General features: G+C 48.2%; 2 protein-coding genes across 2 annotated transcripts in view; both read right to left on the bottom strand.

Annotated features, from left to right (window-relative positions):
* Positions 1–7,226, bottom strand: part of DNAJB14 (DnaJ heat shock protein family (Hsp40) member B14) — a 35,259-nt gene extending 28,033 nt beyond the window's left edge. The window contains exon 1 of the mRNA XM_064148384.1: positions 6,863–7,226. Coding sequence (XP_064004454.1) covers positions 6,863–6,995 — 133 coding nt within the window. The 5' untranslated portion in view covers positions 6,996–7,226. The remainder of the gene's footprint in view (positions 1–6,862) is intronic.
* Positions 7,227–8,524: 1,298 nt separating this feature from the next.
* Positions 8,525–10,709, bottom strand: LOC135177979 (histone H2A.Z). Its single transcript, XM_064148386.1, has 5 exons — positions 10,532–10,709; positions 10,036–10,113; positions 9,578–9,691; positions 9,072–9,201; positions 8,525–8,921 (listed from the first exon to the last, which is right to left on the bottom strand). Exons 1-5 carry the CDS (start codon positions 10,532–10,534, stop codon positions 8,860–8,862), a joined length of 387 nt encoding a protein of 128 aa, XP_064004456.1. The 5' UTR covers positions 10,535–10,709; the 3' UTR covers positions 8,525–8,859.
* Positions 10,710–11,242: the final 533 nt, after the last annotated feature.

Here is an 11,242-nt window from a genome sequence, read left to right on the forward strand (position 1 = left end):
TTGTTTAGCCTGGAGAAGAGGAGGCTCAGGGGTGATCTTATTACTGTCTACAACTACCTGAAAGGACATTGTAGCCAGGTGGGGGATGGTCTCTTCTCCCGGGCAAGCAGCAACAGAACAAGGGGACACAGTCTCAAGTTGTGCCGGCGTAGGTCTAGGCTGGATATTAGGAGGAAGTTGTTGGCAGAGAGAGTGATTTCCCATTGGAATGGGCTGCCCAGGGAGGTGGTGGAGGCACCGTCTCTGGAGGTGTCCAAGCAAAGCCTGGATGAGGCACTTAGTGCCATGGTCCAGTTGACTGGCTGATCTTGGAGGTCTCTTCCAACCTGGCTGATTCTATGAAAACCTCCCTTGATCTGCTGCACACACTCTTCCTAATACACCCCAGGATCCCATTGGCCTTCTTGGCCACAAGGGCACGTTGCTGTGCCATGGTTAACTTGTTACCCACCAGGACCCCCAGGTCCCTCTCCACAGGGCTGCTTTTTTACCATTCTAACTTAAGGGACTACCAACAAAACAAGATCAAAGATTACTACATGTGCTGTCTTTCCTGAAAGGGGATCCCTTCAGAGTCATTCTAGGCAAAATTTGTTTTGTAAACAACCAAGAGTTACTATCTGCATGAAAAACATGCGGGGAAAAAAATCCCGAGGAAAAATGTCCTACTTATTGTGAAATCATGTCATAGCTTTACTGTGAAAAAAACATTTTCTTGTAGAAGCTAGTGAGAAGAGTCATGAAGGACTTTATTCTAATTAAAAGATTTCTCCTCCAATTAGCATGCCTCTTCTTAGAGCAGCAGCAAACTGGGGCCCCACACATCACAGCTTGTACCTTTCAGATGCAAGCAGAGAGGAGAACAAAAGAGAAATCACAGAAACATTCAGGTTGGAAAAGACCCCCCAGGATCATCAAGTCCATCAACAACCCTACTCTATAAGGTGCATCCTAAACCATATACCCAAGCACCACATCCAAATAGTTGGTGACTCAACCACGTCTCTGGGCAGTCCATTCCAATGCCTGACCACTGCTCCTCTGAACGTTTTTTTCTTAATATCCAGTTTAAACCTACCTAGTTGCAGCTTGAGGCCATTCTCTCTTGTTCTATCGCTACTTACCTGTGAAAAGAGACCAGCAACAGCTTCTCCACAGCCTCCTTTCAGGTAGCTGTAAGACAGTGATGAGGTCTCCCCTCAGCCTCCTCTTTTTCAAACTAACCATCGCCAGGTCCCTCAGTCACTCCTCATAAGATTTATTCTCCAGGCCCTTCCCCAGCTTCATTGCCCTCCCCTGCACTCACTCCAGCACCTTCACACCCCTCTTGTAATGAGGTGCCCAAAACTGAACACAACACTCAAAGGGTGGCCTCACCAGAGCCAAGTACAAGGAGACAATCACCTCCCTATTCCTGCTGCACACAGCATTTCTAATACAGTCCAGATACCATTCATTGGCTTTTGTTTAAAAGATGAACTACTTCCCCAAATGTGCTTCTTAAAACTCCTCCAGCATTTGCTTTTACTTATTAATTCACTTATTACCAACTGACCACAGTAGTCTGAAATACTGCAAACGAATAGCTACACTGTGTCTGAACAAGAAATCCATCTGACTTCAGCGCCAGTCCTGTGCTCATGCTTGCTTCAGCAAGACTCTATAGTTGAACTGATCAGATTTTTACTCCAGAAATAAAGAAACAACTAGCATTTAGATGCTAACTAGTATACTCAGGGGTTGTTTTCACTACAAATGCAATGAGGTTCTTGAATATAGGAGAGCTATAGTTAGTTACAGTTATGGATTATAGTTGAAGCACATGCACAAATATTTGCAATAGTTTGTTCCAATATCATCTGTTACAGCATTTAAATTTCTGAGTTAGATAAGTAGTAACAACTCCAATCAGGCAACTATGTCCTTAGGCTAAGAACTAATCAAGAATGGAGATCTGAACTGACAGCGCCCAGCAGAGTGAAGAATTTTCAGTTCAAACGTGCTCCAGACAAGTGTTAGCAGAAAACAAAAGAATTCTCTTTCTACCCTGTGATGTCTGATATTTATAGTGATATCATGTGGGAACCTATCAAACACGTGATCCTGACCTACCCTCTAGGAAAAAACACTTACTCAACAGCTTTGCAAATCCTGCCTTTATATTTGGCATTGCTCTAGAAATTACCCATCCCTGCACTAATGCTTGTGCAAAACCAGTAGTAGTAGCAAGAATGGTAGAAATGCAGGTATAGATAATGGTTTGGCATTTCCATGCCCAGTGTCTCTTTACAGCTAGTTTAGCTGGTAAGTCTTCTCATTAAATGGTTTGGCTGTGCTGTACTTTCAACATTACTAATTCCTAATCACCTTCTCAGATCTCCCATCCCCACAATGGAGCTGCACTGCTGAGAAGACAATGCAAAACGCTTGCAAAAAAAAACACCCCCCCCATAAATTCTGCAATTGCTAACATCTTAAAATAGCAGGACACAGGATATACAAACATGCTATTCTTCTATGTTGAAAAAGAAAGCTGCACAAAGGGTCTGCTTTCTTCAAATAAAAGATACAATTCAGATATTCAGAAAAAACTTGGACTCTTCCAAGATCTGCTGGCAGTAAAACAGGCTGTTAGAACTCTACTACTAACATTGTATTTAAAGAAAACTTTCATTGTGCATCTAGATGTTTTAGAACAGGTCATACAAGGAGCCAAAGACTTAGTTTTCTAGCAGGCAGGACAACAAATCTTATCTCCAGCTGTGTCTGAAGGCATATTGTTAGCTGCTGCTGAATAAAAGATCCTTGCACTGCGTTTGATACTGTTAAGCACTGTACATGAACTCCACTTTCTCCAATAGAAGAGCTTTTTAATTCAGCATTCATACTAGTGCAAGAGCCTTAAAAAGTAAGTTTGTTTTTAAAGGCAGAAATAGTGTAAAAAACCAGTAAGAACACCGATAAAGAAAGCTGTCCTTAACATAATTTTCTGTCTTCAACTCCTAACAGAATGGCATCTAAGTTTGATCAAGAGATCTCGCCTGTGTTGTCTTCAAATCCATTCTTCCCAATCTTTTCCAGACTTGCAATTAGTTCCTGTTCAATTGCAAGGTGAATCATTAGCAAAAAATCATAATCCAACAGTATCCTGAACAGCTGAATTATACAATAATTTCATAGCAAAGAGCAACATCAACATTGCTACTATGAAGTCATTAGCTAAGTACCATTAAATAAGCACTGACCTTACATTTTACACTAGTAAAGCCTTAAAATAGCACTGCTACAGTCAGCGTATTTCAGGCAGAAGCTTTGTTTAGCACAACTAAACTTCACTGATGACTAAACTAGTGCTGAAAGAGCTTTAAATGCAAATGTCACCAAAACCAAATCACACACAGCACTGTCTTAGAGACAAGAGCTAAAACCTGCTCTGTTCTATCATCCCTTGTAACACCAAGAGGAGGAAGCTTCCATCCCTACATGGTTCAGTACTACCATTCTCATTGACTTTATCACTAATGGAAGATCATTTCTGAAATGATGGACAACTGTTCTCAAGACTACATCATGACTTCAGTGACAAACTGATATGAGCTACCTGCTAACTCCTACACCACCACTGAGAAAATAAATGAGCACAGTGGTAACTGGGGCTGCAGTACTTTGTCCTATCACCATACAAACCAAACATACTATGACTGTAAAATAAGAATGTGTGTTAGAACTAAAAGTTTGCAAGATTTTAACTGTTTACTTCTTTTCAGTATGTGCTGTTGACACATTTTTAATTACCTAATGAATTACTGTGGGTTTTGTCTTGTTTTCTTTTTTCCCCCAAGTGGATTCCCCACTTGTCTAAAAGATGACAATGAGCTAACAAAACAGTAATTTTGATTGGTCTTAGTGTAAAATGACAGCTCCAATTTCTTGCACACCTCCCAGTTCTGGTCCTGAAAAAAGGACATTCTGCGTCCTTGTAGCTTACTGCACTTTTAATGGTCTATTACATGCCTCGATAAAACAAAACCCAGTGTTCAATGAGTTGGTCTTGCTTTGGGAGGAAATGGGTTATGTTTAAAAGAACTACCAACCTCCACAGCTAGAAAACTGAAGCACAGAGATATTACAAGTTTGCAGCATTCCCTAATCTCTAAGTACCTACTTCAAATCAGGCCTAGGGCCTGCAATTCTCATTAGCTTCAGATGAAGCTTTAACTGTCCACAAATCAAGACCTTGTTTCAAGTTGAAGATCTGAAAAATAAAGCACAATTAGCCATCACTAATTGAAACAGAGTGAAATGACTTACTTAACAGAGAAATTCTGAGAAGCATATAGTTTCAGTACACAATTCCCAAGATGAAAGTTCACTACCATAACTGCAAGACCATCCTCTTCTCCCTAGATTTGTACCTCCTTTGTGACACACTTTCCTGCTTTCCGCAGTGAACAAAACAAGAGCCCTACAGACAATAGCCTAATTAGCCATCTATTTCTTGCACTGAACACTGAACATGGTGGTTATGTCCCACCAGTCCTACTTAAAACAAACCCAAACGCTCAAAACAAATCAAGTGAAGGCATGTCAGAGGGATCTGGACAGGCTGGATAGGTGGGCAGAGGCCAATGGGATGACATTTAACAAGACCAAGTGCAGGGTTCTGCACTTTGGCCACAACAACCCCAAGCAGTGCTACAGGCTGGGGACTGAGTGGCTGGAAAGCAGCCAGGAGGAAAGGAACCTGGAGGCAGAGACAGACAGTAGGCTAAAGATGAGCCAGCAGTGTGCCCAGGTGGCCAAGAGAGCCAATGGCATCCTAGCCTGCATCAGGAACAGTGTGGCCTGTAGGACAAGGGAGGTTATTCTTCCCCTGTACTCAGCACTGGTCAGGCCACACCTTGAGTGCTGTGTCCAGTTCTGGGCCCCTCAATTCCAGAGAGATGTTGAGGTGCTGGAACATGTCCAGAGAAGGGCAACAAAGCTGGTGAGGGGCCCGGAGCATAAACCGTATGAGGAGAGGCTGAGGGAGCTGGGCCTGTTTAGTCTGGAGAAGAGGAGGCTCAGGGGTGACCTCACTGCTGTCTACAACTACCTGAAGGGAGGCTGTAGCCAGGTGGGAGTTGGCCTCTTCTCCCAGGCAACCAGCAACAGAAGAAGGGGACACAGTCTCAAGTGGTGCTGGGGGAGGTCTAGGCTGGATGTTAGGAGGAAGTTCTTCCCAGAGAGAGTGATTGGCATTGGAATGGGCTGCCCAGGGAGGTGGTGGAGTTGTCCCTGGAGGTCTTCAAGAAAAGACTGGATGAGGCACTTAGTGCCATGGTCTAGTTGACTGGCTAGGGCTGGGTGCTAGGTTGGACTGGATGATCTTGGAGGTCTCTTCCAACCTGGTTGATTCTATGATTCTATGTCCCCCCAGAAAACTATCATAACTTTTATCTTGGAGATATAAGACAGTAACTGTGAGCCATGCGAAGCTATTCAGTCTCTTCAGTGGAAGAAACTGGACTGACATCCTTAGCCTTTGTGCCTCCTGACCAACACAACCTCCAAAACAGCTGACATCTTCTGAAGCCATGTAAATTTAAAGACACATGGCAAATTTCTGCTTGTTTTTACTTCAGAGAGGTAGGTAACCTGGCAGGAATACAAACGGTGCCACATTCTCGATCCAAAGCAATTTCTACCTTCTTCCAGGTGACTTACCAGCAACATCTACTCTGCTTTGTAGGAGAAAAATCACTGAATTCCATCTGCTCACTTGACTTAAAAGCTCCACTGCAGAACAAAACACGGCACAGAACACTTCCCCTTGGGATTTCACCCCAAAATTATATACCAAAAATGTTAAATACCGAGGCCTTTAAGTCAGTACAGAGTACCAAAGCCTTTCCTAAGCGACAACCAAAGGAACGCAACAAGTCACTGTGGTGTTCCATGGAATTTTGAGCTGACTTGTGACAGTGACAGAAACTACTCCAAGACAGATAATCCCTTTGCATACTGTGAAACCTTACTAATGCTCCTTTATAAAAATAACTTATAAGATGATAATTGTTTTTCAAGTTTTAGCATAGAACTGTGTGAGGAGTCAGTTAAGCCAGAGGAGAAGACCTATCTTGTCTTCTCTAGCAGAGCTAAACCCATGTGTAATTCTGATGTAACTACCACATAACCAAAACGGAAACACACGAGAGAAAAACAATCCACAAGTAAATTAGAAGATGAAGACAGTGCTCAAGTCTGGAGCAGCAGCTCATATTGCAAGCTATCAGTAAGACATAATTCACAATGGCAGAAGCCAACCCATTCTGTCTCAGCCTGAGGTCCTGCTGTTAGTCGTGTCCGAGCCTAGCCTGTATGACTGCGTTCATACTGATGGCTACACGGAGGAAGCGCAGGCGAGCAGCTGGGCTGGCTCAGAGGGCAGCCCTTTGGCGAGGCAGATAACCCCACTCCTCCCACCGCCTGACGCCAGAGACGTACACTGACTGTGGAAATCCACCTGCCCTAAGCGCTCCTCCTGGACACCTGAAGCATCGCTTCGGCCTTTTTATGCAGCCGAGCCACACATACCGCCGCAGACCCCAACCAGGCCGGTTCAGCGGCAGCGCTGTTCCTGCACGGTGCGGAGAACATACCACTGAGCCCCCCTCGCTCTGCGCCTCAGCCCCTTGGGATCCTGCCCCGCAGGCTAACCGGCCCCAATGTAAGGAGACTCCCCCTGCCCGCATTCCCCTAGGCCCCACAGTCCCCTTCGTCTCGAGGAAGAAAAGCAGCGGCCAAGCCAGAGGGGAGGAGGGGCAGCAGCGGCAGCAAGGCCGAAGGGGCGCCGGGCACAGGGGAGGGGGCCGGGCTTCACCTCGGGCCGTCTCGGTCGGGTAGAGCTTCTGGGCCTTGCCGAGAAAACGCAGGGCACGGTCACGGTTGCCGGCCTCCAACGCCTCCCGTGCGATCCCGATGCACTTCTCGGCCTCGTCCCGGTTCCCCTCCATGGGCTTCTCCTTCCGCCGCCTCCGCCCGCCGCAGCGCAGAGAGAAGGGGCCTGAAGCCAGAGCGGAGCCGGGCGAGGCAGAGGGTCAGAGAGAGGAGAGCAGTGGGTAGGACGACGAGCAGGGTCTCCTCTCACTCCACAGGGCTCATCCCGCCGCAGAGCGCCGCCGGTACCCGCAGCCCCAGAGCGGCGCTCGGCCCCGGCCGCTACCCCGGCCTGCCGCCTGCTTCCGGGGCACGGTCGCGCATGCGCCGCAGCGCGGGGCTGGGGGCGCCCCCCCCGCCCGCCCCGGGGCTCCGGCAACTGCCCCAGCGAGGGGCCGCGCCGCGACTAGCGGCGAGCTCCAGGCGGCTGGGATCGCTGCCCTGCTCCGCACGCAGCCTCCTGGCAGCAGCCCGAGAGACACAGCTGCTATGGAAAACTACCGGGCGAACGGCTGGGTGCTGCCGCTGCACTGCGGCCATGGGAGCACCGCACCCGCGGGGCCTGCCGCGGCAGTTCTGGGGCGCGCCCAGGAGCGAGAACCCACGCATTGTCCTTCCTTGCAGTGCGTTAACTACACTTTACCGTACCTATTAGCACCTAGAACTTGCTATAATTAGCAACATCCATTAAGAGTCCACCAAGAGCTGCTGAGCCGGGATCTGTGTGCTCAGGCACTGCAGCTCTAGAGGATGAGTGCCATTAAAATAGGTCTAACCAGCACCTACTGTCTAGATCATTACCTTCCAGCTATACTGCTGCAGCAGATTACCTTAGAGAGGTTACGAAAGCTAAGAGCTCATTCAGTTGCAGAGTAGTACGTCACTGCTGGAGTTCGGGAAAGCAACTTCAGCAACCACTCTTAGCAGCACCTTTCCTTCTCACCAAGATGAGAATACCCTTACCACAGCAAAGGCTGCCCAGGCCACCTGTTAAACCTCACAGAAAGCCAGAACAGCTACAGAACTCTTTCTTCAGCTGCTACTGACAATGTGACTCTAAGGCCTAGTTATGTAGTTTGGCCTCTCGTTGGTGTAGGACCTCAGTGTAGCTGAAAGCAAGTGCTTTAGACTTCAGCTCCCTGGAGCCTGTCAGTCACACCAAGTCACCACTTCCCAGCTCAGCACATTTTAAGCTTCCTGAGCTCACACACTAAGCCAGTGGAAGCTCCTGCAGAGCAGCTCGTTTTTATGATCTCTCCCTATTCTACAAGAGAAACAGTAAGAGGGGTCAGGCCCTGCCATAAAGCAAACAGCCTAAGACATGTATTTTCAGTATCCATTCAGCTTACCTTCCTTCCTCCTCAACAGATCCCTGATCTCTAGGAAGGCTCACATTAAACAAAACTGGCCTTACAGCTGATCCACCCAAGACCAGTACACTGCAGGTTTTGTTAGGAGAAAGATTGGCAGGATAAAGTACCCTGTGCTAGCACAACTTTCTAGGACTGTGCTTCTAGCTATGTCAAGCACAGCTCCACGGACTTGGAATGACTCAGAGGTGCCTAGTCAAGGTTGAGTATTTTTCAATTAGCAGACAAGAGACAAATCAGTCTTGATATAACATTTATTGAATATTTCCACTCTAGTGGATGAAAAGTCTGTACAAAACCAAACATTTCCTTTACTTAAACCAATCTAGAAACAGTCAGCTCAATCAAAACCCACTACAAATACAATAGCTTCTTTGAAGCCATGGTAACACTTAAATACGGTTAAGACTTCAATGCAGAAATTTGGTTTGTTAGAAAGCTCAAGGGAGCTTTAGCTTCTCAAAGTTACAAAAGGCAAAATTGTGTTTCACAGATACAGTCCACTGGAATCACCAACACTGGACAATTAAGTACTTAAGAGTCCTGAGATAACACGGAATCCTGGTATCCTTTAGACAGTTTTCTGCTGTCCTTTCTTTCCAATCAGAGACTTGTGGATATGCGGTATTACACCTAAGAAAGAGCAACAGTAAGACCGTGTTATTTCTCTTCAATTCTCTCCAACTTTGCACTTCAAATGAAATGACAGCATTAAGCTAGACCCAGTCTGTTAAAGAGTTCCTGACACTCAACTTCAAAACCGTTAGCAAGTAATTTACATACCACCACCAGCAATTGTTGCCTTAATGAGAGAATCCAATTCTTCATCTCCTCTAATTGCTAGCTGCAAGTGACGGGGAGTGATACGTTTCACCTTCAAGTCTTTGGATGCATTTCCTGCCAACTCAAGAACCTGAGGACAAGACCATTTTTAGATTCAGTCACAAAACCAAGACCTTATCTACTCCATTCACTATGCCAAATATGCTATTTGTGACACTAGGACAGCAAAAAACGTCCGTTTTGAATTTCCTCCTCTGCAGCTCTGCATCTACTTTTCTCCAAGAAGAGAGTTTTACAGGAGAAATGACACTGTGATGGCACATTTTATAGTACTTGATACTTCCATCTTTTCTCTAAGTGACAATGATCTGCTCTGCACAAAATGCAGAGCAAGAAGTTCTGTGCCTATTTCATGGTCTCCTGAAGATGCATACAATTCAAATTGTCTCAAAGCTGTTATCATTATACCACTGTGAACAACTTTGTGACTCTTGCAGGAGCTTTACCTCAGCTGTCAGATACTCCAAGATTGCAGCACTATACACAGCAGCTGTGGCACCTACACGCCCATGGCTAGTAGTCCTAGATTTCAGATGCCTGTGGATACGGCCAACAGGGAACTGAAAAATAAAACAAGAACAGGTTATGACCATAGGAAAAAATGTAATACTCCACATCACCTGGGCAACAGAAATCAGTGGCATCAGTACACGCTACAATCTCTGACAACTTTGTATCGACTTCACAATTTTAACCACAAGCAGCAACAACAGCCACAAAGGAATTTTCTCCAGCAGAAATATGCAGAAGGTCCATATTCAGTCGAGCAGATATAAACACGGTCAAGGATTAAACACTCTTTACACAACAGACAGCAAACTGCAGAGGTTTCACAAGGTACAACCCGCCAAGATATAGAAGGCCAAACCCAGTTCCATTCACCCATGTCCCAGTCGCTGCTCACCTGCAATCCAGCCCGCTGAGAACGGGAAACCGCTTTGGTCTTGGTCTTTCCGGAGTCCTTCCCAGCTTTACCACCAGCCTGGCAAAGCACAGGAGTTTAGGAGCTGACGCGTCCGCCGCCCGCCATGTCTTCAGCAGCGGCACCGTAACGGCGCCCGCGGCGCCCCCCCCCGCCACGCATGCTCTCGGCTCTTGCCCCGCCCCCACGGCGCTCCCTCCCGCCCGACCAAGGCGCCTGCGCACTTCCCACTGCCCCCGGCACCAGAAGCTGCACCCGGTACGCATGCGCGCTCGCCACTCCCTCTGCTCGGCGGCGCGACCTCCCCCCCCCCCCCGCCGGCATTTTTCCTCCACCACAGGTAACGCGCCCGCCGGCGCCCGCCATCCGCGCTCCCCTCGGCAGCTCGCGTCTACACCTCACCGCAACAGCCCTCTCATCTTGATCCCACCCACACCCCCAAGATGCGCCCCCCCAAACGTTCCCCGCCGCTCCTCACCATCGTGAACCGGACCGCAGCGCCGCGCAGAGGCAAACAAAAGAAGAAGGCGTCCTTCACGCAACGGAGCCCGGACAACAGCACCGGCGCGTCCCGACCCGCCGCGATTCAAACTGCGTCCGCTCCCGCCTTCCCTCGGCGCTTTATAACCGCCGAACGTGCCCACATCCGGGAACTCCAGCCTCGCCCCTAGCCAATGGCTGCAGGCGGAGGCCGGCCGCTCTGCCCCAGCGACAACCAATGGCGATGCGGGGCGGTGCCGGCCGTTTGATGTGGAGAGACGGGGAGAGGCCCCGCCCCTTTTTAAAGGAGCAGGCACAGAGGGTGATAGTTAACGGTGACAGAGTGGGAAAACGGCGGCGGTGCTTAGCATAGGAGCCTTCACCTGCGCCGGTTGTGGTCTCCGCGGCCTGCCCCAGCACCACGACTCTGCATGGTGTCCTTCGGTCAAGCCGCTCTGCCTGGAGTTCCCTTCTCTGCCTCCTATTGCCGTTATTTCAGGGGATGGAGGCGGAGTTCCCGGTCGTCCCCGACTCGGAGACACGCTTAGTGTCGCCGGTGCTGTCTGGGGTGTCGCGGAGGAGTCTCCAGCGGGGGTGGAGGTTTCCCTTAGGGCGGGCTTTCGATGTGCTTGCTTCTGCCGAGCTGGAGAGTCGCTTAAGGGGTCCTAGATAGCGGCTCTCGGAGCTAAAGTCTGACTGAAATTAAATA

This window comes from Pogoniulus pusillus, chromosome 9 (assembly GCF_015220805.1).
Source record: "Pogoniulus pusillus isolate bPogPus1 chromosome 9, bPogPus1.pri, whole genome shotgun sequence".
Lineage (NCBI taxonomy): Eukaryota > Metazoa > Chordata > Aves > Piciformes > Lybiidae > Pogoniulus > Pogoniulus pusillus.